The sequence below is a fragment of the Geotrypetes seraphini genome, chromosome 10 (genome assembly GCF_902459505.1).
Source record: "Geotrypetes seraphini chromosome 10, aGeoSer1.1, whole genome shotgun sequence".
Taxonomy (NCBI): domain Eukaryota; kingdom Metazoa; phylum Chordata; class Amphibia; order Gymnophiona; family Dermophiidae; genus Geotrypetes; species Geotrypetes seraphini.
The window spans coordinates 17490304-17515755 of NC_047093.1; the positions used below are offsets into that span (position 1 = coordinate 17490304).

The following is a 25452-nucleotide window of genomic DNA, read 5'->3' on the forward strand; positions in this document are numbered from 1 at the left end:
CCTGGAGTGCTACTCGGGCAGCTGGAGCCGCTGTCTGCCTCCTTATCTGCTGTCCTGGATTATCTGTTGCACTTGTCTGGCGCTGGACTCAAGTCCTCTTCAGTTCGAGTCCACCTTAGTGCCATTGCTGCTTTTCATCAGCTAATTGACGGGAAGCCTATCTCTGTTCATCCTGTGGTTTCCCACTTCATGAAAGGCCTTTTCCATGTTCATCCGCCCCTTAAACCTCCTCCGGTGGTTTGGGATCTTAATGTGGTCCTTACTTGCTTGATGAAACCCCCATTCGAGCCGCTAGCGCGGGCTCACTTGAAGTTTCTTATTTGGAAGGTTGTGTTTCTTGTTGCTCTCACTTCTGCCTGTCGGGTCAGTGAGCTTCAAGCCTTAGTTGCGGACCCACCTTTCACTGTCTTTCATCATGATAAGGTGGTTCTCCGTACCCATCCTAATTCTTGCCTAAGGTTGTTTCTGAGTTTCACATCAACCAATCCATTGTTCATCCTGTTTTTTCCGAAGCCCCATTCTCACCCTGGAGAAGTGGCTCTGCATTCTCTTGCTTGTAAGCGTGCGCTGGCCTTCTACTTAAGGCACACCGCTCCTCATTGTTCTGCTCCCCAGCTGTTCCTCTCTTTCGATCTGAATCACTTGGGTCGCTCTGTTTCTAAGCGGACCATTTCTAACTGGTTGGCCGCTTGTATCTCTTTCTGTCAGGTCGAGTCACAGGCCACAAGGTCAGAGCGATGGCGGCGTCTATTGCTTTCCTCCGCGTGAGGAAATCTGCAAAGCTGCCACTTGGTTCTCGGTTCATACGTTTACCTTGCACTACTGTCTGGATACTTTCTCCAGGCGTGATGGCCATTTTGGCCAGTCTGTTTTGCAAAATCTATTCTCATAAATTGCCAATTCTTCCTCCATCCCATTCTGGTTAGCTTGGAAGTCTCCTACATGTTGAGAATATGCTGCTTGCTTGTCCTGGGATAAAGCAGTTACTTACCGTAACAGGTGTTATCCAGGGACAACAGGCAGATATTCTTGCAACCCACCCACCTCCCCTTGGTTGGCTTCTTTGCTAGCTATCTGAACTGAGGCCACGCTGAGGAGACACATGCCCTAGGTCGGGCGGGAGGGGCATGCGCAGGCCAATCGCAAGCTTGAAGGTCTTCAAGCAAGTCTGCTTGTGAAAACGTCTGCTAGGGGACTCCATTGGTGACGTCACCCACATGTTGAGAATATCTGCCTACTGTCCCTGGATAACACCCGTTACGGTAAGTAACTGTGCTTTCTGAGAAGTCAAGTAGGTTCAGTTGTCAAAGAAGGTTTTCAGTTTTAAAGTATTTGAGGCTTGTGCAGATGAGGATAAAGCTTGCAGGGACAGGAAAAGAACTCGACAGGATGGGAAAATGAGTTCCCGAGGGGATGGGGAAAAATTTGTCCCTATGTCATTCACTAGTGTAAACAAAAGACTTTTCCTCTCTCTGTTAGGTCCTAGCTCATACTCACTATCTGACACCAGCTCTGTCAGGATATACATTTCAAATCTGACATATTGTAATCACAAAATAGAAAATAAAATTATTTTTTCTACCTTCTGGTGTCTGGTCATTTTATTATTCAAAGCATGTTGAGCCTCAGCTCTGATTTCTGTTTGTCTTCTGTTAACTCACTTACCAGGGTCTCCTTGCCATTTGACATTTTCTTCTTTCTCCGTGCTCACCATTCATCTTCCATCTCTGTACCTGCCCTTCCACTGCCATATCTGACATTTCTGTTTCTTTCCCACTGTCTACCATTTCTCTCTTTCCTTTCCGCCATGGGTCAAACCTCTGTATTATTCCCCTCCATTATCATGTGCAGTATTTCTTTCTCCCCGTGCACCATCTCTCCCTACCCTCCACCCTATGTCCAACACTTCTCTTTCTTTCTCCATACATGTCTCCCTCCCCTTCACCATAAGCAGGATTTCTCCCTTTCACCCTTTTCTACCTCTTGAATCTCTCCCTTCTTCTCCTCCACCCCATGTCTAACAATTCTTCTTCTCTCCCCCCATGTGCAGCAACTTTTCATCCCTCTCCCCCTCCCTCCCTTGGACATACTAAAGTAGCAGCAGCGGTAGCTGGCAGGCAGAGGCAGCTTGGTGAATAGGTTGCTCGTGGCCTACCCCACCAGTGCTTCCCTCTGCCACTTCAATAATGTCATGAGTGATGTGGCAGAAGGAAAACTCCTCAGTAATTGAGTGAAGCTATGAGGGGTACAGACCCCAGCTTCACAAAGATCTCTGCAGGCTGCCCAAACAGGTCTCCAAGGAATTAACTGGCTGCAGACCCAAGCCTGCTTCTTCTCCATGCAGGCAGCAAATGCAATGATAGCTACAAAAACCAACCATGAAAAATGCTATAAATAAAAAAGAAATATATAGAGCAGATCAGAAAGACAACTCCCCACTCACATGTAGAAGGAAAAACTGAAGGGGGCAGCAGAGCTCTCAAGTCGAAGGAGGAGTTGAAAACTTAGAGTGGATTCCTTCTGCATGGCTTGTGAGTGTGGGGAAAATACCCTGCTGTCTACAACAGGGGTAGGGAACTCTGGTCCTCGAGAGCCGTAGTCCAGTCGGGTTTTCAGGATTTCCCCAATGAATATGCATTGAAAGCAGTGCATGCAAATAGAACGCATGCATATTCACTGGGGAAATCCTGAAAACCTGACTGGACTACGGCTCTCAAGGACCGGAGTTCCCTACCCCTGGTCTACAATGTCACACCTATTGTAGTAGATCAGGGGTGTCAAAGTCCCTCCTCGAGGGCCGCAATCCAGTCGGTATTTCAGGATTTCCCCAATGAGTATGCTTGAGATCGATTTGGATGCACTGCTTTCATTGTATGCTAATAGATCTCATGCATATTCATTGGGGAAATCCTGAAAACCTGACTAGATTGCGGCCCTTGAGGAGGGACTTTGACATCCCTGTAGTAGATGAATGTTTTACTGAAGAACAAACACTGTACGAGAGTCTTACTTGGAAGATGTTTAAAGATTAAATCAGCACAGCTAAAATAGTTGGACAGGCAAAGCCATCATCACTGTCACATTCATGTGCTCGTGATCCATCTACAATGAGATTAAATCACCCCCATACATTTTTATTTACCCTCTAAAAGACCTCATTCCCAGATATATTTAATTATATTTCTTTTTTTAAAAATTCTTTATTCATTTTAAAACTGACAAACAAGTGATTAATATTAAAATTATATTTCTATGTATAAAAGAGAGGTCTTTTCCAGCAGCTGTGTGCTCCTCCCCCCCCCCCACAACAAAATACAGTGAAATCTTCCACCCAGTGTGCAGTGGCAGTTAAAACAATGTTAGGAATTATTAGGAATGGAAAACAAAAATGAGACTATTATACCTTTGTATCACTCCATGGTGTGACCACACCTCATACTATGCAATTCTGGTCACCGTTATCCCAATTGTATAGCTGAATTAGAAAAAGTACAGAGAAGATTGAAGAAAACAATAAAGGAGATAAGTAGACCTCATAGTGAAGTCATCCTAGCAGGGTTTAAAAAAAAGTGTGCAAAATTTCCATTAAAAAAGGTCATAAACCATTATTAAGATGGACTTGGGAAAATCATTTTACTCTTTGGGATCTTGCCAGGTACTTGTGACCTGTATTGGTCACAGCTGGAATCAGGATATTGGGCTTGATGGGCCTTCAGCCTGTCCTAGTATGGCAACACTTATGTTCTAAGATACCTCAGTCCTGCCATGTGTGACATATATAAAGGCAAAATTCCATATCTAAGTACAGCTGAAGTGGGGTTGTCCAAGTTGATGTTGCACAGATAACATCAGTAAGATAGCAGAAATTGCATTCTCCAGCATCCACACCACCCCTGTCCAGTTTGTTGAAGAGTGCTAAAAGTTGTGAAAAAATAAAAGCACGCAAGAGACCAATTATGATGTAGTTGTAGAATTGTGGCTCACAGATGGAATGACTAGGGTCCTGCTCCTTTATGCGCTCCTTCATGCAGCCCCTTCATTTATTACTAACTTCACGTTATAACCCTCTCTCTATTTCATTCTCGTTTGCTCTCCCCTCCCTCCATAGATTGTGTTACTTCGTTCTCAATTTATATTTCTTTTTTCTCTTGATTTTCCATTGCTCAGTACCTGATTTCTATAGTCTTCCATCTACTACCTCAAATTCCATGTCGTCCATCCCAACTATCTGGGGCCGTCGCCATGCTGAATCCATAACTTTCAAACATCAACTCAAACCTCACTTAAGGCAACTTATTTCCATCCCACTTCATCCCCCTTCCAATCCCTGTTTTAATCAACTCCACCACCCCCTTACAATTAACTTCGGCCTAATAAATGTTCGCTCTATAAAAAACAAACATCATCTAATCCATGATATTATTACTCAACACAATCTTCATATTCTATGTCTTACAGAAATATGGCTAACTCAGGGAGATGATGCTTACATCACTCAGGCCTGCCCACCTAATTATAAAACATTTTTTCAACCCCGTTCTAATAAAAAAGGAGGTGGACTAGCAATTATACATCATGCCTCAATTCCTCTCCAGGTAAATACTTCCACCTTTTTTTCTCACTTTCCTATTGAATCTCTCCAATTTTCAATCAAACTCTCTTCTCCTCTTAACTTTCTCCTTATCTATGCACCCCCGCCAATAACTAAAATCTCTCTCTCATCTCTTATCTCCACTCTAACTGAATTCAATATTGCATATCCTGAGTCTATAATTCTTGGAGACTTTAATATCCATTTCAACTCCCCTAATCACTATAACACTTCCGAACTCTTAACTCTGATCTCTGATTTATCACTGTCGCCTCTCATTCATACGCCTACACATTCCGCAGGAAATATTTTAGACATGATATTATGCCCAACCACCATGACCGATTTTTTCTATAATTTTGATTTCATTTTAGTACCATGGTCAGATCACACTTTAATCATTTGGCAATCTAACATACCAACTCATTCAAATATCATTAAACCGATAAACAATTCCTTTATCAACCGTAATCTAAATACCATAACTCTTCCTGCCATTCAATCCTCCTTCGACTTAAATCTCAATGATTTTTCATCACTATCTATTACTGAACAATTTTCTAATTGGGAAACCGCTACAAAGTCCCTACTAGACTCATTAGCTCCTAAATCTGTCAAACAAAATAAACCTACTCTTAACTCTACTTCCAAGAAACACCAACCCTGGTTTAATGAAAACTTGATCCTCCTCCGTCGACAGGTACGGTCGGCAGAAAACAAATGGCGAAAAACTCATTACAACAGTGACCTTTTATCATATAAAGATAAAGCTTCACACTACAAAAAGATCATTCAACAAACAAAAAAGCACAGTTACTTACCGTAACAGGTGTTATCCAGGGACAGCAGGCATATATTCTCACATGTGGGTGACGTCATCTACGGAGCCCCGGCGCGGACAGCTTTTCAAGCAAACTTGATAGAAGTTTCAAGTTTGCACACTGCACCACGCATGTGCGTGCCTTCTCGCCCACTAGAGGGCGCATCCCACCTCGTGGTCCTCAGTTCCATAACTAGCAAGGAAGCCATCCCCGGGGAGGCGGGCGGGTTGTGAGAATATATGCCTGCTGTCCCTGGATAACACCTGTTACGGTAAGTAACTGTGCTTTATCCCAGGACAAGCAGGCATGATATTCTCACATGTGGGTGACCTCCAAGCTAACCAAAACAGGGCAGGTGGGAGGATGGCAATTTAGGAAAACAGATTTTGCAAAACTGACTGGCCAAACCGGCCGTCACTCCTGGATAGAGTGTCCAGACAATAATGAGAGGTGAATGTATGAACCGAAGACCAAGTGGCAGCCTTACATATGTCCTCCATCGGAGTGGATCGGAGAAAGGCTATCGAAGCTGCCATTGCTCGGACCTTGTGCCCCGTGACTCGACCCGGGGGAGGGAGGCCAGCCTGAGCGTAGCAAAAAGAAATGCAAGCGGCCAACCAGTTAGACAGAGTGCGCTTGGAAACTGGATGCCCTAATCGATTGGGATCGAAGGACAAAAACAATTGAGGAACCTTCCGATGAGGCCTGGTGCGTTGAAGATAATATGCCAACGCCCTCTTACAGTCAAGCGTGTGAAGCGCCGTCTCGCCAGGATGGGAGTGGGGCTTCGGGAAGAACACAGGAAGGACAATGGACTGATTGAGGTGGAAGTCAGAAACAACTTTAGGTAAAAACTTAGGATGGGTGCGGAGAACCACCTTGTCGTGATGAAAGACAGTGAAAGGAGGGTCCGCAACCAAGGCTTGCAACTCCCCAATCCGCCTGGCGGAGGTGAGGGCGATCAGAAACACCACCTTCCAAGTCAGAAATTTCAAGAGGGACTTGTTGAGTGGCTCAAAAGGGGGTTTCATCAGTTGAGCCAGGACCACATTCAAATTCCACACGACAGACGGAGGCTTCAGAGGGGGGCAAACCCTGAGTAACCCTTTCATGAAGCGTGTCACCAAGGGATGGAGTGACAGAGGGCGTCCATCCAGAGGTTGGTGGAAAGCAGAAATTGCACTGAGATGAACCCGCACCGAAGTGGTTTTCAAGCCAGAGTGCGACAAATGAAATAAATAGTCCAAAACCGAGGATACCGGAACTGATACCGGATCCAGGTGAAAGGACGAACACCAGGTGGAAAACCTGGTCCATTTCTGCGCATAGCAAAGTCTCGTCGAGATCTTGCGGGAGGCTTCCAACACCTCCCTCACCGATTGAGACAGGTCCGGAGGGGTCAGGGAACAAGAAACCAAGCTGTCAGGTGCAATGACTGTAGATTGGGATGTAACATGGATCCTTGACTCTGAGACAGCAGAGAAGGAGAGACAGGCAGGGGAAGAGGCTCCCTGGCACTGAGCTGGAGCAGCAGGGAGAACCAGTGCTGACGCGGCCACCGAGGTGCTATGAGAATCATCGTGGCCGTGGACGATTTTAGGTGTACCAACGTTCGCATGATCAGAGGGAACGGAGGGAATGCATACAGGAACCTCCCTTCCCAGTCGAGTAGGAAGGCATCCGCTTCCAGACGGTCCCGCGAGTACATCCGAGAACAATATAGTGGTAGTTTGTGTGTCTCCGGAGAGGCAAACAGATCCACCTGTGGCGTTCCCCAGCGAGCGAAAACCTCGCGCAGAACTGCTGGGTGTAGGCTCCACTCGTGCGGTTGCAGAAGTCGACTGAGTTTGTCCGCCAGGCAATTCCGTTCTCCTTGGATGTAGACCGCCCGGAGGAAGATGTTCCTGGAGGCCGCCCACTCCCAAAGGCGAAGAGCCTCGGAACAGAGGGGCCAAGACCCCGTTCCCCCCTGCTTGTTCACATAGTACATTGCCACCTGATTGTCCGTGCGGACGAGGACCACCTGGTCCTGCAATATGTGAACGAAGGCTCGAAGTGCTAGGAAGATGGCCCGCAGCTCCAGCACGTTGATATGACACCGACGGTCTTCTGCCGACCACAGGCCCTGCGTGCGAAGACCGTCGAGATGGGCTCCCCACGCGTACTCCGAGGAGTCCGTGGTCAGGACCTTGCGAAAAGGCGGAGTGCGGAACAGTAGCCCCATGGACAGATTTGAAGAGTCTGTCCACCAACGCAGCGATTTCCGCAAAAGCGGAGTCACCGAAATGAGGCGAGACACCGGGTCGCACTCCTGACGCCACTGGGACGCGAGGGTCCACTGAGGGATCCTCAGATGTAGCCTCGCAAACGGCGTGACATGTACCGTCGAGGCCATATGGCCCAGCAGCATCATCATGTGCTTGGCCGACACCCTCGATAGTTGAGAGACTTGGCGGCTCATCCGTACCAAGGCTTCCAACCGCTGGGTCGGCAGGTAGGAGCGCAGGCGCACCGTGTCCAGCACCGCACCTATGAATTGAAGAGACTGAGACGGCCTCAACTGAGACTTTGGAAAGTTTATCTCGAACCCGAGAGTTTGCAGGAAGGTAATAGACTGTCGGGTCGCTGAGATAACCCCCTCCCTGGTCGGGGCTTTGATGAGCCAATCGTCCAGGTAAGGGAACACATGGAGTCCACGTGACCTCAGGGCTGCCGCAACCACCACCATGCACTTCGTGAATACTCGTGGGGACGCGGCCAGGCCGAAGGGCAGTACCCTGTACTGGAGGTGGAGGTCCCCCACCTGGAATCGTAAGAATCTTCGGCAGGCGGGGTGCACCGGAACATGGGTGTATGCTTCCTTCAGGTCGAGGGAGCACATCCAGTCCCCTTCCTCCAAGAGAGGATACAAAACCGGGAGAGATAGCATTCGAAACTTCTCCCGGGCCAGGAATTTGTTGAGCTTCCTGAGGTCCAGTATGGGGCGCAGGTCCCCGGTCTTTTTTGGAACCAAAAAGTAGCGGGAGTAAAACCCCGTACCCCACTGGTCCTTGGGGACCGGCTCGACCGCCCGAAGCTTCAAGAGGGCTTTGGCTTCGGTTATAAGGGTCGGTAGTTGCGAACGGTTGCAGGGGACTAAACTTGGAGGACTGTCCGGTGGCGAGGACACAAAGTTGAGCGAGTAGCCCTCGGAGACGATCCGGAGCACCCAAGCGTCTGAGGTAATCCCGGTCCATGCCTCCCGGAAGGACCGAAGACGGCCCCCGATAGGAAGGGGTTCCTGTGAAAGTGCGGAGGGGAACCCGCCCCGTCCGCTCAGCCCGTCAAAAGGAAGGCGCGGGCTTAGAAGGGCCCTGCGCCGGGGCTTGGGTTTGTCCCCCTCTGCCTCGCTGAGACGGACGTCTCGGAGGCGGTCTCGAGAAAGCCGGGGTCGATTTCTGAGGGTATCGGCGCGGCGGAGGTCGAAAGGGTTTCTGCGGCGGGGGCCTAGGTTTGGGGCGGACCAGGGATGCTAAAGAGCGTTCCTGCTCCGACAAGCGCTTGGTCGCCGCATCCAATGACTCGTCAAATAACTCGGACCCCACACAAGGCAAGTCCGCAAGGCGTTCCTGCAGGTTTGGGTCCATGTCGAGGGTGCGAAGCCAGGCCAAGCGGCGCATGGCCACTGCGAGGGCCGACACCCTCGAAACCAGCTCAAAGGCGTCGTACACTGCATGGAATAGGTACAACCGCAATTGGGACAGGTTGGACATAAACTTATCGAATCCTGCTCTTTGGGAGTCCGGTAACGAGTTTCGATATTGAGGAAGGTCCTTCACCATACCACGCAAGTAGGAGGAAAAGGTGAAGGCGTAATTTAGAACCCTGGTGGCCATCAGGGAATTTGAATAGAGGCGACGGCCAAACTTGTCCAGGGTCCGCCCCTCCCTGCCTGGTGGAACCGCCGCAGAAACCCGTGAGGGCTGTGATTTTTTAAGAGCCGACTCCACCAGAAGGGACTGGTGTGAGAGCTGCGCCTTATCGAACCCTTTAGGAGGAATCGTCCTATACTTCGATTCCATTTTTGAAGGTACAGACGTGACTGTAAGAGGGTTTGACAAGTTCTTCAGCCAGGTCTGCAGAAGGACACTGTTGAGAGGGAGTCTAGGCACCTCTCTAGGAGGAGTGGGGAGGTCCTGTTCCTCCAGAAATTCTTTGGAATACCGAGAACTTACCATCAGGTCAATCCCCAGGGCTTGGGCCATGTCCTGAACGAAGGATGAAAACGAGGACGGCCTAGCCTGGGGAGACGGGGTTCTCGACCGCCCCACCGAGGAGAGGGGGGAGGCCTCATGGGAATAATGAGGATCCCTAACAGATCCCGAATCCCAGGATCCCCTCTCGAGGGCCCTCGAGGGGGAAGGGGAAGTTGTCCTCCTCGCAGAACCCTTGGGTGAGGACCCTGGGGTTCGTGGGACACTCTCCCGTTTCCTCGGCGAGGCGGCCCGGGAAGACTTCCCACGAGGTGAGCGGAGGAGCCTCGGGTTGTCGAGGCGCAACTCCGACACCTGCAGCGCCTCGCCCCCGAACGACGAGGAACGGTCGCGCCGAGGCGAGCCTCGGGGCCGCTTAGACTTCCTCGATCGACGCCCCGTCCGAGGTCGCGTCGAGGGCGAGGCGTGCCTGGAAGACCCGGAGGAAGAGGAGGAAAGACGGCGCACTCTGCGCAACTTTTCTTTGGGCCTTACACTCCGCTCAGGGGGTTCCCCCGAGGTCGAGGTCCGGGGCGGGGCCGAGACCGAGGTGAACGGGGCCACAGTACCCGAGACCGAGGTCGCCGAGGCCGGGGCTCCCGTGGTCGAGGGAGCCGAGGCCGGGGCCTCCGAGACCGAAGGCGCCCCGGCCGAGGTCGAGGCCGCCGGAACCGCAACACGTTGCAACACTTCCAGGGCTCCCGACAGCTCCGATGAGATCAGGGCTCGGAGGAGATCCTGGAAGGCCGGAATCCCCACGAAGGTGGGGAGTTCCGAGTCCGGGGCACACTCCCTGGAGGGCGACCTCGGTCTCGAGTATTCCCTCGGGGTGTGCGGAGTCGAGGTCCGATGCGGGGCCGGGGTCGACCCACCCGCCTTGGCCTGACTCGAGGATGGCTTCTTTGCTGAAGGGGATGGAACAGAGGACTTACCCGAAGCTTGCTTCACGGACGACGCCTTTGAGGAGGAGGGCCGAGGCCCCCGAGGACGCCGAGGTCAAGGCCGGGGCCGAAGCCGAGGCCGACGTCGAGGCCTTAGGCGGCGCGTCGACGGCGAACAATTCCGCCATTCTGGCCTTGCGGCGACGGAGGGCCCTGTTTTGGAAGGTAGCACAGCGATCACACGAGTCTGTCGGATGTTCGGGCCCAAGACAGACAATGCACCACCGGTGAGGGTCAGTGATGGAAAGCAACCTCTCACACCGGCTGCACTTTTTGAATCCCGTAACAGGACGGGACATCCACGAAGAAAAAGAAGAAGGCCGGGAACGTACCGACGTCCCGCGGCCACGGCTTCCGGGAGCCCCCGGAGCCAGACGAAAAACAAAATACTTTTTTTTTTTTTGAAAAGAACCGAAAAGAAAAACAGCACCGCGAACTAATCCGATGGGAAAATAAACTAAACGCGGCAGCTAGAAGGCAAAAACACTGGAGCTCAGATCCACAGGGCTTTCTTGCTCCGCGGAAAAAATTGAACTGAGGACCACGAGGTGGGATGCGCCCTCTAGTGGGCGAGAAGGCACGCACATGCGTGGTGCAGTGTGCAAACTTGAAACTTCTATCAAGTTTGCTTGAAAAGCTGTCCGCGCCGGGGCTCCGTAGATGACGTCACCCACATGTGAGAATATCATGCCTGCTTGTCCTGGGATAAAAGACTATTACTCAAACCTTATCTCCACCACTAGCAATTCATCTACTCTTTTTAGTATTGCACAATCTCTTTCGAAATACTCAAAAAAAAACCTCCCCCCTCCGGATTCATCTCTACCATCTGCTAAGGAACTATCCCTCTTCTTTGACAACAAAGTCACTACTATCCGAACTCACCTCGGACCTTCTCTTCCTGCTTTTTCGCCTCCTACTAATAATGATTTAACTTTCTTACCTCTCAGTTCCTTCTCTAATTTCAAACTACCGTCTTTAACTCAACTATTCTCCATTTTACAATCTATAAATTCTTCCAATAACATTATTGAAAGTTTTCCTCCATCTCTTTTCAAAAAATTCTTTTCTTTCTTTGGTCCTTATATAAGGGAAATGATTTCCAAATCTTTCTCTGACTGCTGCGTCCCTACTGCATGGAAATCAGCTCTAGTTTTCCCTAAACTTAAACAACACAACACTGATCCCTCTATACCAAATAACTACCGTCCCATAGCCAATCTGCCATTTATCTCTAAAATTGCCGAAAAAATTATTCATTCTCAATTATCAGAATTCTTTGATCAAACACATGCTCTACATCCTTATCAGACTGGTTTTCGAACTTCACATTCCACAGAATTATCATTACTTGGTCTTATTACAACCATACAATACTCCCACGATCACTTAAAATCAGTAATATTAATTTCACTTGATTTATCTGCAGCTTTTGACACTATCGATCATTCCCTTCTCTTATCTAGATTAGCAGATTGCAACATTACAGGTCACGCTCTCAACTGGTTCACATCCTATTTTCATCAACGTTATCTTAAAGTTCATGCAAAAAATCAAACTTCTTCTCCGATAACTCAAACTTTTGGAGTTCCTCAAGGCTCTATTTTATCCCCACTACTATTCAATATCTTTCTTTCCCCTCTCCTTTCTCTTGCCCAATCACTGGGATTCTCAATTTTCGCCTATGCTGACGATATACAGCTACTCTTCCCGATAAATACTTCAAACCCTTTAGAAATAAATGATCTAAATACCAAACTAGATATTATAAGTGATTGGCTTTTCTCTAACAAACTTTCACTCAACATTGACAAATCTTGTGGTCTTCTCCTCCCCATCAAAAAATCCGAAACTTTACCAGGAACTGTTTATATCAAATCTACACCCTTAGCTATGGATACTAAAATAAAATTATTAGGAGTAACCATCGATAGAGATCTTTCCTTTCATGACCACATAAGCTCAGTAGTAAAAACTTGTTTCTTTAAATTACGCATCATCCGTTCACTCAGTTCTATTCTAAATACTGATTCAATTAACATCCTTATTCATTCCCTAGTCATTTCACACTTAGATTACTGTAATTCTTTGTTAAATGGACTACCTCAAAAAGAACTTCGACGGTTGCAACTTATACAAAATACTGCAATTAAACTTGTCTACAAAATAGGTAAATTCGAACATGTCACCCCTCTTCTTAAAGAGGCTCATTGGCTCCCAGTCACGCACCGTATAATCTACAAAATCTTACTGCTTACCTTCAAAATCAAACAATCTCACTTACCTTTATTCCTCAATAAATTATTAATTCCCCAAAGCTCTCCCCGATCCTTACGATCCACCGATCAAAAACTTCTTTTTATTCCGTCTCTAAAAGAGTCCTACTATACTAGGAAAACTAATTTTGCTATTACTGCTCCAACCTTATGGAATTCTCTCCCTCAATTTCTTCGGGATGAAATTCATCTACAAAAATTTAAAACCAATCTTAAAACTTTCCTATTCCAAGATGCCTTTACCAAATCCTAATCTTTACTTCATCTATTAAATTTTCAACACTCTCATAATTCTCATCTTCTACATTAGCGCATCTCATAACATCACGCACAATTACCCTTCATGTTCTTTCCCTTCCCACTATATCATTTCTTTTAATATTATGTAACTTTTCCCCTCCTTCCCATTCATCCTCACGGTCGTGTTTGTCTGTATATGTTTAATATGTTTTCCCCAATATTCTTTAATACACTATTAACTAGTTCTTATTCTCCTATTTTAAATTTTTTTTATTGTTAACCGGTCAGATATTTGCTTTATGATCGGGATATGAAAAACTAATAAACTTGAAACTAGGGTAAGAGGTACGTGTGCTGTGCCATTCATTTAACACTTGCAGACAAGGGAAACACCACAAATAGACAAAAAGAGAAGCCTATTTTGCTTGAGAAGAGATGGCTGGCCATACAGGATAGCATTTGTTCCTTTTTTGAACCACCCAAACATAGGGGCATGTTTTCTAAAAAGCGTTAAGTGCAAACACCTACTGCAGGTTAGCAGGCAAAAAGATAACCTTCCTTAAGTGTTGGGTGCGTGTCCAGAATTCTGCCAGCAGTTTCTATGGTTATTGCATAGCGTAATGAGTGCTGATGCTCCTAATGCCATCTAGTGAGGTAGAATAAGGGGGACAAGCTTTAGTTGTACATTTAGCTCCTGCACTTTATCAATCCACTACCCCGTTCCCACCCCAGCCTCAGCTAAGCTGCAAGTACGGGATATTTACTGCACTGGCTGTTTTAATGCATTCTAGGCTTTAGTGCATAGTAATGCTATCAGTTAACACACACTAAAACTTATGCTAACTGCTTAGCACACTTTAACAAACATGGTCCCTTCAAAGACCCTAGGGCTGTATAGCTTGCTACTGGTTTTACTTCTATGCAGCCAGGCCCTGTAAGAGGATAGGGAAATGCTGGCAAATTCAGTCATGTTTCCACTTCAGCAGGGACAAAATAACTATGAGTCAGAAAAAGCACTAAGCTATAGAAAAAGGAGACTGACTCTGTAATCTACACAACCTAAGAGGAGGGCTCGCTATACAAAAACTCAGCTCAGAGAAATAAAACTCTGAAGAGGGAGAGGTAACCCCCTCTTGGGAAAAGAGTTTATCTTCCAATCATTGCTTAATCAATAGTAAAAGCGAGACCAGCTCAAAGGTGTAAAAATGTGTTTCAACTGGGTATATATCTCTTAATTGCTTAATTGAAATACTGTATGCAATTAGGTCAAAATAAATTTCTTGCATTCAGGTTGCCACTAATACTTTAAATGCACTTAGTTTAACTTGGTTGTAAAGCAAAAACTCATCAGGGTCCCGACGCGGCCCCGTTTCGGTGTCTGCTTCAGGAGACCCCGCCAGAAAAAAGATTTAATTCTGATAAAGAGTAACAACCATAGCAGTGTTCACAGGATATCGTGCAAAATGTAGAAGGAATTTCATGCATTGTATCTGTTAACCAATATATTTTATTTTGTAAAATAACCAGCCAGAATACCCACCATTTTATCCTCAGACAAAAGTAACCATAAAAACAAATAATGTTAAAAAATATTTGCTAAATTAGAAGAACCTAGTGGGGATATTACAATACATTTGTTGGTTGCAAAGGCATTAATACACTGGGACTCTAGTAACTTTCTCACTGTTGGGAGCAATCAGTGTTAAACAATGAGTAGTTACTGAAAGGCATAACAATCAGCAAAGCTCGGAAAAAAACTTTTCCAAGTTTACAGACAAAAAGAAATATACACTGGTTTGTACAGTCTGACTTTAATTTTAAATCAGGGGTGTCCAATGTCGGTCCTCGAGGGCCGCAATCCAGTCGGGTTTTCAGGATTTCCCCAATGAATATGCATTGAAAGCAGTGCATGCAAATAGATCTCATGCATATTCATTGGGGAAATCCTGAAAACCCGACTGGACTGCGGCCCTCGAGGACCGACATTGGACACCCCTGTTTTAAATGCTTTCATTAAAAGCATTGAAGCTATCAAGTCCCTTACTGCAAATTATGTATCATTTCTTCTTTAGCTATGAGATGTGTTGTTTTGTTAACTAATGCCATCAAAGAGTTCAGCTTGTGACTCCAGTCATTCAGTATATCATTTGGGTCCTTAGGTCTTTGGAAATTGATAATTCCTGCCAACCTGTCAACTTTAGCATAAATGGTCTTGTTCACTACCAAACTGGACAGGAACTCCTCCGACTCCTGCAAGGGAGTTAAACAAAAAATTTTTATTGCAATAAGCTATCTGTATTTAGCTCGCTCTTTCTTTTTTTTTTCTAAACACAAAAAATAAGATATTTCTACCCCACAGCACTGTTAGAATTATCTGCCACTGGGTCAATTACCCACAGCCCCTAGGGAGAAGAGCCTCTGTCCCAAACCAAGAACTGCTGTTGCAACTACTAGACTAAAAACAAAAAGGTGGACATGTTAAGTAGGACTACAGAGGGTCATCAGAGTCTAAACTTTTGGCTTATTTAGAAGGTACTATTGTATTATGGAACATGTTCAATGCTTAGATTAAGAAACAAAAAATTTAGTATGGAAAAGTCTGAATACCCACCAATATCGGGGCATTTATGGCAATGTTCAGCATTTTGATTGTAAGGGTTCCAAGTTTAATAAGATTTAACGTTAAAAAAAAAAAAGCTGGAAGAGGATGTAGAAACATGGGAAAAAACCCTAAGCAGCTGTAATGAAAATATCGAGTGCCAGATCCCAAGTCAGCCTCCACTTAAAACAGACAGATCAAAAGGAAAAGAGAGAGAGGAAACTGCTGGGCTGAAAAATAAAATACTCCCACCCCCCAAAAAAATATATCTAGAGTAGATGAACTTTAAATATAAAAAAATAAATAAAATACTCCCCCCCAAAAAAAAATATATATATATCTAGAGTGGATGAACTTTAAATATAAAAAAATAAATAAAATACTCCCCCCCAAAAAAAATATATATATATATCTAGAGTGGATGAACTTTAAATATAAAAAAATAAATAAAATACTCCCCCCCAAAAAATATATATATATATATCTAGAGTGGATGAACTTTAAATATAAAAAAATAAATAAAATACTCCCCCCCCAAAAAAAAATATATATATATCTAGAGTAGATGAACTTTAAATATAAAAAAATAAATAAAATACTCCCCCCCCAAAAAAAATATATATATATATCTAGAGTGGATGAACTTTAAATATAAAAAAATAAATAAAATACTCCCCCCCAAAAAATATATATATATATATCTAGAGTGGATGAACTTTAAATATAAAAAAATAAATAAAATCAATCTGCACACTTGGCACCTGCTTTTCTTCTCAAAGCTAAAGAATGAGGGAAAAAAAAGTTTAGTATGATCCTATAAGAATTTAGATTTCTCAGCCCAGTAAAAAAATAAAAATAAAACCAATTCAGGCAACAAGGTGTGCAACATGTGATCAGTCACATAAGATTCCACACCCTATGCACTACTACCATACTGCTCAGTCAAAACCCCCAAATCATCCGATGACTTCATTCTATCCAGCATGTATAGACTCCCATTTGTAATATTTTCTAAATTCAACCTATTGAAAAAAAAATAAAAATTCAGGAATGTGCATTATCCATAAAAACACATCCCAATACCTGGCGCTCAGAGAGAAATTTTATACAGACCAAGGAAAAATTATCATCCTTTTTGATTAAAAGTTGTAATAATTAATAAAACCAGGTTCATTCTACGTATAGGAAATGTTTTTACCAAATCAACTAGCAATGTGATTAAATTTTAGGCCTGCAGCATCAATGTAGTGTGTGCTTACAATGCCTAATACCAACAGATGTTAAAAACAAGGGTTTTCCCCCTACATTTTGCCCAACTTCTTCTCACTTAACAATTGAAAGAACACTGCCAGCACTGTTTGGTTGCTATATATCTGCCTTCTGCCTACTCTTCTCAATGCAAGGCAGCTAAAAGCCACAGGGCTCCTTAAACCTTTTTTAAACTATTATTTTGTATGCTTTAATTAAGAAATAATGATTTGTGGCATAACTACAATTTGCTTTATATTTTTGTCTGGTGTAATGCTTCTACTGGGACATCTCCTGAAATGTAATCTCATGGCTTAATTAAAAATTTGTGACCCTTCCAGTACATAAAGACACATTAATTTCACATCAAGTGTAATATGTATGCATAATTATACAGTACTTACATCAATAGATAGGTCAAGAAGTTGGGCCATTCTCTTCATTGTAATTCTTGTATAATATTTTGCCATTATTCTAATATTCTGGAATGGAAGTACATAGGCTATCTGACTATTGTAGACAAAATATAAAGAGACACAATATATCAAAACATAAAATAAAAGCAAAGAAAGGAAAGTGGCAAACTATATAAAAAAAAATCATAAAACCAATCGATTCTGTGGGATAGTCTGGTGGTTCAATGAACCTACTGCACCAAGAGACATGTGGTTCATCCTGGTTCAGGCTGGGAATACTGTGGAAGCAGCATTCACAGCCCCTAGAGACTGGTATCGGTCACGGTAATATCTAGTGACTGGATTTAGGGCCCATGACTGCAGGGGTGCTGGTAGGGACCCTGGTACACATCCTTCTTTCCCCCTTTTCTTTGTCAAAGGACCGTCATGGAAAGATGGATTGAAATAAGACCAAAATAAGCCACAGATAGCTGCTAAAGAAGGTTCATAGGATCAGATTAAGCTAAAAGATTAAAAAAGAAAAACCTGCCAATTGTGCTTCAATACCCTTCTTGATTTTACACATGACATCAAATCTAACGAGCAACGCATTTCAAAGGCTATAAGAAGCAGCACTAGCTTTCAAAGCACAACCTAAAAGCTTCTACAGCAAACAGTAGACCCAAGAGACCACGTTTCAATTATTTTTTAAAGGGTGACAGAAAATGACAGTAGATCTTCACTTAAAACAGTTCAAGCAGGGAGGATAAAGCAAATGGTTAAACTATAAACCAAACTGTGCAAAAAGGCAAACTTCATGTCCTAATGACTGATTTAGTGAACATGTCACCACCAATATCCCAAACTACATACATGATTCGAAAGGCAAACTTTCATGTAAAAAGAGTTGGGAAAATCTATTCACTCTCACTTCACTTCCTTTCCCCCAAAAGAGAGATTTTTGTTTGTTTCAAGCAGCTTACACTATCATCATAAAAACTTCTACTTAGGAGCAGCTGTTAGCAGAGTGAACTATTAGGAAGGAGTCAGCACCCGCACCCTGAGGTTGTGGGTTCAAGCCCCACACTGCTCCTTGTGACCCTGGACAAGTCACTCAGTCCTGCATTGCCCCAGATACCTTAAACAGATTGTGAGTCCACCGGGACAGATAGGGACAAATGACCGAGTCCCTGAATGTAAACCGCTAAGGTGGTATATAAATAAATAAAAATAAATATATGCAAAATGGCCAACTATTTTTTTTTTATTTAATTTAATTCTTATATACCGCTAATGGGCTATTTCTATTTCCAGACCACTCCTACAGAGCAAATTGGTGCAATAAAAACTCAAGCCATTCAATCATCAGCCACACAAAACAACTTACATGCTCTACGACCCTGTTTTTCAAATCTTTCCATCTTTTTTCCCCTTCTTCTGTATAACCAAAAACATCTGTAGCAGTGCTCTCAAGGGACCCTTCTCTTAGCTCCTTGCCATAGTTTTCCACAAGGTTGGTCCAGCGCATCAGCTCCATAGTGATGAAGAGTTTCAGGAGATCCCTGTAAATCAGAAGATCGGTATCATTTCATGGCCCTTTCTTCCTCAAATCCAACCCGACTCCAAATCTTCAAACAAAAAACAAGGTCATCGCTGTATCTTTATTCTGTCATTGTAATTTGTTAGTAGAAAAAGAAAACAAATGCTCTTGGAAAGACATTTTCAAAGGCATTTCCATGGGTAAATAGCAGATATATAAAACACATGCTGCCTGTGCAAGCAGCACTGCACCATCTGATTGAATGTATAAGTACAGGTGTCGCCATGTTGCACTTTTCAATCACTGAATGGGGAGGTGCTCCTATGAGCAAGTTTTGGAACAGTGGATTTTCCAAGGTATAATTAGAATTGCAATTGCTACGTTAAGTTGTTTGGATATGTGGAAATAAGCTAATCCAACAAAATTCAACAAGCTTTCTAAAGCTAACCTCTTTTCCAATCAGTCAATCAAGATGATAATTTTTGACCGTTTGTTGAAGGTACAGACAGTCCCCGGGTTAAGAAAGAGTTATGTGCGTCTGGTAGCGCTATAGGAAATAATTAGTAGTAGTAGTTAAAGCTCTTCTTAAGTTGGATTTGTATGTAACTCAGAACTTGTAGATTTTCAGATTCTTGTTGCTTACCTCTGCTCCCAGCTGACAAAAGGGCCAACTGTTCCTACCAGTGTGTTCCCTCTAAGGTACAGCATGCGCAACCACACAGTGTTGTGTTTTGTTTTTTTTAAATTCTTTATTCATTTTCAACATGTGCAATACAAATTAAATACATTTTATATTTAAGACATCACTTAATACTCTTTCAAGAAACAAATCAATCTATATCCCTCCCCCAACCCTATCCCAAAACTATTATAAATTTTTAATTTAATATTCAAATCTTCAAAAAGCTCATTATGATATACATTTCATATCCTTAAGAGATAATAAGCACCAATAAAGAAACCCATACATTAATTTTACAAGAATTCAGAGAATCATTTAAAAATAAATCCTCCCTCCCTCCCCCTGGATGTGCACATAATATATCAATAAAAATCAAATCTACAATAAATCAACAAAAGACGTCAATGGACCCCCATATTAACTTGAAAATTTTTATATTTCCTAACGATTCTGCAATCATTTTTTCATATTTGTATATCAAGCATAAATTTGCCCACCAGAATGTAAAGTTAAGACGATCCCAATTTTTCCAATTACGCATGATCAACTGTACAGCAGTACCTGTCATAATTAGGAACAGTCGACCTTTATATTTATCTAACGGATCCTTAATATGCAACACAGTTCCACAAATAACTACTTCATAAGATAAAGGGATTTTAGATTCTAAGATATTATTAATATGTCCCCAAATCGACTTCCAAAAAATCAGTATCCTAGGACAATAAAATAGTAAATGATCCAATGTACAGTGTTCTTAATGTGGCCATGCATCATTCCTGAATCTGCTACAAAAGTTTAAGAGTTTATGCCACTGGAAATACTGCTAGGTGAAATCAAATGAAGCCGCGACCACATTCTTAGGTGCGAGTCGTACTTAAGTCAGGTGTCTGTAACTCGGGGAATGCCTGTACCTTTTTATTGGATTATTTTAATGTATCACCTATAACGTAATTGAAGACCCTTACTTCTACCAAGTATATATGTATTATTAAATCAGAAAAGCCATCCACATAAGTTAGAAGGTGTAAATACGAACAGGTAGATGCACATTTGGGGGGGGAGGGGGAGACATAATTTCATTGATACAGCTACTTTTTCCTCTTGGAGGTAGTTTTAGATGGCATTCCCATGAGAAATTGTTTTACATGCAGTATATATTTATGTGAACCAGGTTGAGGCAGTACTAGAGGTAGAAATTGGAAGAGTTTAGCACTTACGTGCACAAGCTTGTATGCAAAATAAGCCAAGAAGCATACGGTTACTAAACAGCAGGTACAAATAGTTTTTAAAAGGGACAATATGTACACAGAAAATAACCACCATATCCTAAAATGTTTTATCCCATGTAAAAAGCCTTGATTTATCCTCTTATCTAAGTTATATGTCCAAAAAAACCCATATATGCTTTTGGAATCTGAAAAGCAGCTGGTCCCATACAGAATACTTACTTATATTTAGATATATCTTCTAGCTTTTTATCACTATTTATTCTATGCACCAGATCAGACTGTTCATTGTCATAGGGGGCCAGGATAACATAGAGCACCACACTCTTCAGAGCCTAAATAAAGAAAAATAATAGAAACATACCAAAGAGAATAAAACACAGTAATGATTATAAAATAAAGAGCATAAGTTAGCCAAAAGCTCTGGATTAGACTAGTTGCTCAAGTGTCCTAGTCATTGCTCAATGACATTACCTCTAGGATTCTCAGGAAGCTGTGCGCTATAGGCAGGGATGGCAGCTGCAATAACTAGGCCAAGTGGGAGATGGTTATTGACAAGTGAAAACCTCAAGTAGCTGCAAGTGAAGGCTCATAGTATAATAGCCCAAAAGACACCAGGGTCCAATCAAGCTGGAAACTTGAAAGAATTGGAGAAAACAAATGGGCCATGTTAACAAAAAAAAAAAAAGGATTTTTCTTTTACTTTGCATTTTCTATTTTGGAAGCTAACAGCAGCAATTCACCAAATAAGAACATAAGCAATGCCTCGGCTGGGTCAGACCTGAGGTCCATCGTGCCCAGCAGTCCACTCATAAGCAGCAAGAACCTGACATAGCCGGAGAGGGAGCAGAATGCATTGTCCATGGCCTTTTTGGTCCCTTCTTATTTTCTTTTCTGCCTCTTTACTGGTAGTATGAGAGGGTGCTGAAAAGTTCTCAGCTCAACCAAGAAGGGAATGACGAGGAGCCATGTAACTTACAAGTTATTCCACATATTCATCTCCAAGTTCAACACATTTGACACATCGTGTCTAACGTTTCTGTAACTCTTCCAAAAAATACTCCTATGTCTGGTCACTGAAACTACTCCACTGCTGCAATCACCTTCAAAATAACTCTATGCACTGAAATCCCAACTGCATCAAAACATCCATTGTTTTGCCAGCCTTGTGAGCAGGTGCATTGTCTTACAAAAAACCATAGTTACTTACTGTAACATGTGTTATCCGGGGACAGCAGGCAGATATTCTCACATGTGGGTGGCATCATCCACAGAACTGTCACTTTAAGTTTTAAGAAACTTTACGATTGATTGCACTGGGCATGCTCGAGTGCCTTCTCGCCCGATGTGGCTCGTGGTTCCTCAGTTTCATAAGCAAGCTAAGAAGCCAACTAGAAGAGGTGGAGGGATGTGAGAATATCTGCCTGCTGTCCCCAGATAACACCTGTTACGGTAAATAACTGTGCTTTCTTCTAGGACAAGCAGTCAGCATATTCTCACATGTGGGACTTCCAAGCTGGTCATTAAGAAAATTAATTCTGTAATAATGCTTGGCCAAAACGACCATCTCGTCTTGAATAGGATTCTAGACCGTAGTGAGATGTGAATGTGTGAATTGAGGACTAAGTTACTGCTTTGCAAATTTCATCAATGGGAGTGGAATGTAAGAAAGCTACTGATGCTGCCATAGCTCTGACTTTTGTGTGCTGTTATATGACACTTGAACTGCAGCCCAGCCCAAGCATAGCAGAAAGAAATACAGGCCACTAGCCATGTGGAAATAGTTCTTTTGGTTACAGGCTTTCCAAATCTGTTAGGATCAGAGGAGATGAACAGTTGAGGTGAAGTCCTATGTGGCTTAGTCTGTTGTATGTAATAAGCCAAGGCAGGTTTACAGTCCAACATGTGAAGAGCTGTTTGTCCAGGATGAGCATGAGGTTTTAGGAAGAAAACTGGAAGCACAATGGATTGATTGAGCTGAAATTCCATGACCACTTTCGGTAGGAATTTAGGATGGATGCGGAGTACCACCTTATCATGATGAAATACTGTGAATGGTGGGTCTGAAACCAATGCTTGGAGTTCACTCACTCGATGGGCAGAAGTGAGAGAGATCAAGACAACCACTTTCTAAGTGAGAAATTTGAGGTGAGTAGAAGCTATTGGTTCAAATGGTGGTTTCATCAAAGTGGACTTGGACTATATTAAGATCCCAGACAACCGGAGGCAGCTTGAGTAGAGGTTTGGAATTGAAAAGGCCCTTCATAAACATGAAAACAAGAGAATGAGAGGCCAGAAATTTATTTGTCAAGCATTAATAGCACCAAGGTGAACGCTGACCAAAGTGGTTTTTAGTCTAGAATTAGAAAGATGGAGAAGATAATCTGAAACAGAGGATAGAGAATAATATGAAGCATCTTGGTGGTGGAGAATACACTACGTATTGAAACGTGTCCACTTCTATTGATAGCATTGCTGAATAGAAAGTTTTCTGGAAGCAGCTATAATAGTTTGTACTGCATCAGAGAGATTAGGATCTGCTGAAGTCAGACCAAGAGGAACCAAGCTATGAGGTGTAGTGATTGCAGATTGGGATGTAAAAGAGACCTTTGATTGAGTGAGCAGAGACGGAAAGATTTGCAAGGGAAATGGATCCTTGGCACTCAGCTGAAGTAGAACGGCGTACCAAGGCTGTCTGGGCTGCTGAAGCAGAAGGGCGTACCAAGGCTGTCTGGGGCACTGAGGAGTTATCAGGATTATGGTGGCTGACCTTGCTTGAGTTTGACCAACATCTTGAGAATGAGAGGGATTGGTGGAAATGCGTAAAGGAATATGTCTGTCCAATCCAGAAGAAAGGCATCTGCTTCCAGACGTTGGGGAGAATATTGCCTGGAACAGAATTGAAGCAATTTGTGATTGCGGGGAGAGGCAATCAAATCTATCTGAGGAGTCTCCCCCTCCCCATATTGAAAAAATGTGGCGTAATACTTTGGAGTTGAGAGTCCACTCGTGCGGTCGAAGAAATCTACCGAGTTTGTCGGCTAGAGTGTTCTGTGACCCTTGTGCGTATATGGCCTTGAGAAATGTTTCGAGCAATCGCCCAGTTCCAAATGTACTCTGCTTCTTAACAAAGAAGGGAGACAGCCCATTCCTCCTTGCTTGTTGATGTAATACATACCAACTTGATTGTCTGTGCGAACCAGGAGGACTTGATTGGAAAGGCTGCTCTCAGCTCTAATAGGTTGATGTGTATTGTCTTTTCTTGAACCGACCAGCAACCTTGCATACGAAGACCATCCAGGTGAGCTCCCCAAGCATACATGGACACGTCTTTAGTGAGCACTTTCTGATATGGAGGGATGTGAAATAGTAGACCCCTGGAAAGATTGGCTGGATCCATTCACCACTGAAGAGACTGACAAAGGTGAGGTGACTAATCTTTTGAGAGAAGGGATCAAGAACCTGAGACCATTGATATACTAGGGTCCACTGAGCTGTTCCAAGATGGAACCTTGCAAATGGGGGTAACATGGACTGTGGATGCTATGTGTCCCAAAACTGCATCATCCGTCTGGCTGAAATGGTTTGTAGAAGAGAAACTTGCTTACAAAGCTGAAGCAAAAAAGTATCGTGGCTCTGTTGAGGTAGGAAAGCCTGTAAATGAACAGCATTGATTAAGGCTCCTATGAATTAGTCTTTAAGATGGTTGAATTTGAGACTTTGGAAAGTTGACTGATGCCTAGTTGTTGAAGAAATGTTATCGTCAACTGTGTTGTGGAAAGTACATCTTGAGCCGAGGCAGCTTTTATCAACCAATCATCCAGATATGGAAAAACTTGAAACCCGCAAGTACACAGGGTTGCTGCCACAACCACTAGGCACTCGGTGAATACTCTTAGAGAAGAAGCCAGGTCGAATGGCAGAAATTTGTACTGGACTTGTTGATGAGCTATGTGAAAAAACGGAGAAACTTCCTGTGAGCAGGGTGTATGGCTATATGTGTGTAAACCTATTTGAGGTTCAGAGAGCATAGCCATTTGTTTTGTTCTAGAAGAGGATATAAAGTCCCTAGAGATAGCAAGCAAAACTTTTCTTTGACTAGGTATTTGTTTAAGTCTCGGAGGTAGAGAATTGGTTGAAGACCTCCCGTCTTCTTTGGGATTAGAAAATACCTGGAGTAGAACCCCTGATTTTTCTGAGACGGAGAACTACTTCTATGGCATTTAGCTAAAGAAAGCTTCGATTTCCTGAAGAAGGGGCGTCTGTTGTGATGTGAAAGAAGACTCTCTTGGAGGGTGATTTGGAGGTATTGTTATGAAATGGAGTAACCCTCCTTGATGACCTTTAGGACCCAAGAGTCCATTGTGATGAGAGCCCAACAACAATGATATAATTGTTGTCTATCTCCAATAGGTTGGGGAAGAAGCTGAGAGGGAGATATGGTGGCCATGCTCTCTATAAACACATCAAAAATACAGCTAGCTTTTGAGGTGCTGAAGTCTGGATCTTCTGAGGTCACTGTTGCTTTTGTCTCTTCTGTGGTGGCGGTTTGGAAGAAGAGTATGTTGAGATGGATCCAGGGAATTTTGCAGAGTTTCATTTGAGACCCTGGATGGCACTCCTGTGGAGTTTGATTGGATTTGGGAGGGAGGGGGTCG

The 25452-nt window shown here is 43.7% G+C and overlaps 1 protein-coding gene across 2 annotated transcripts in view; it reads right to left on the reverse strand.

The window, feature by feature from the left end:
• Nucleotides 1-14590: 14590 nt before the first annotated feature.
• PSMD12 (proteasome 26S subunit, non-ATPase 12) overlaps nt 14591-25452 on the reverse strand; it is a 39011-nt gene continuing 28149 nt past the window's right edge. Inside the window, exons 8-11 of one of the 2 annotated variants that reach the window (XM_033961381.1) lie at nt 21017-21129; nt 18731-18905; nt 17353-17430; nt 14591-15351 (exon numbers count right to left, since the gene is read on the reverse strand). In XM_033961381.1, coding sequence (XP_033817272.1) covers nt 15142-15351; nt 17353-17430; nt 18731-18905; nt 21017-21129 — 576 coding nt within the window. In that variant the 3' untranslated portion in view covers nt 14591-15141. Of the gene's footprint in view, nt 15352-17352; nt 17459-18730; nt 18906-21016; nt 21130-25452 lie in introns of both variants that reach the window. The other variant, XR_004540901.1, reaches the window with a different exon arrangement.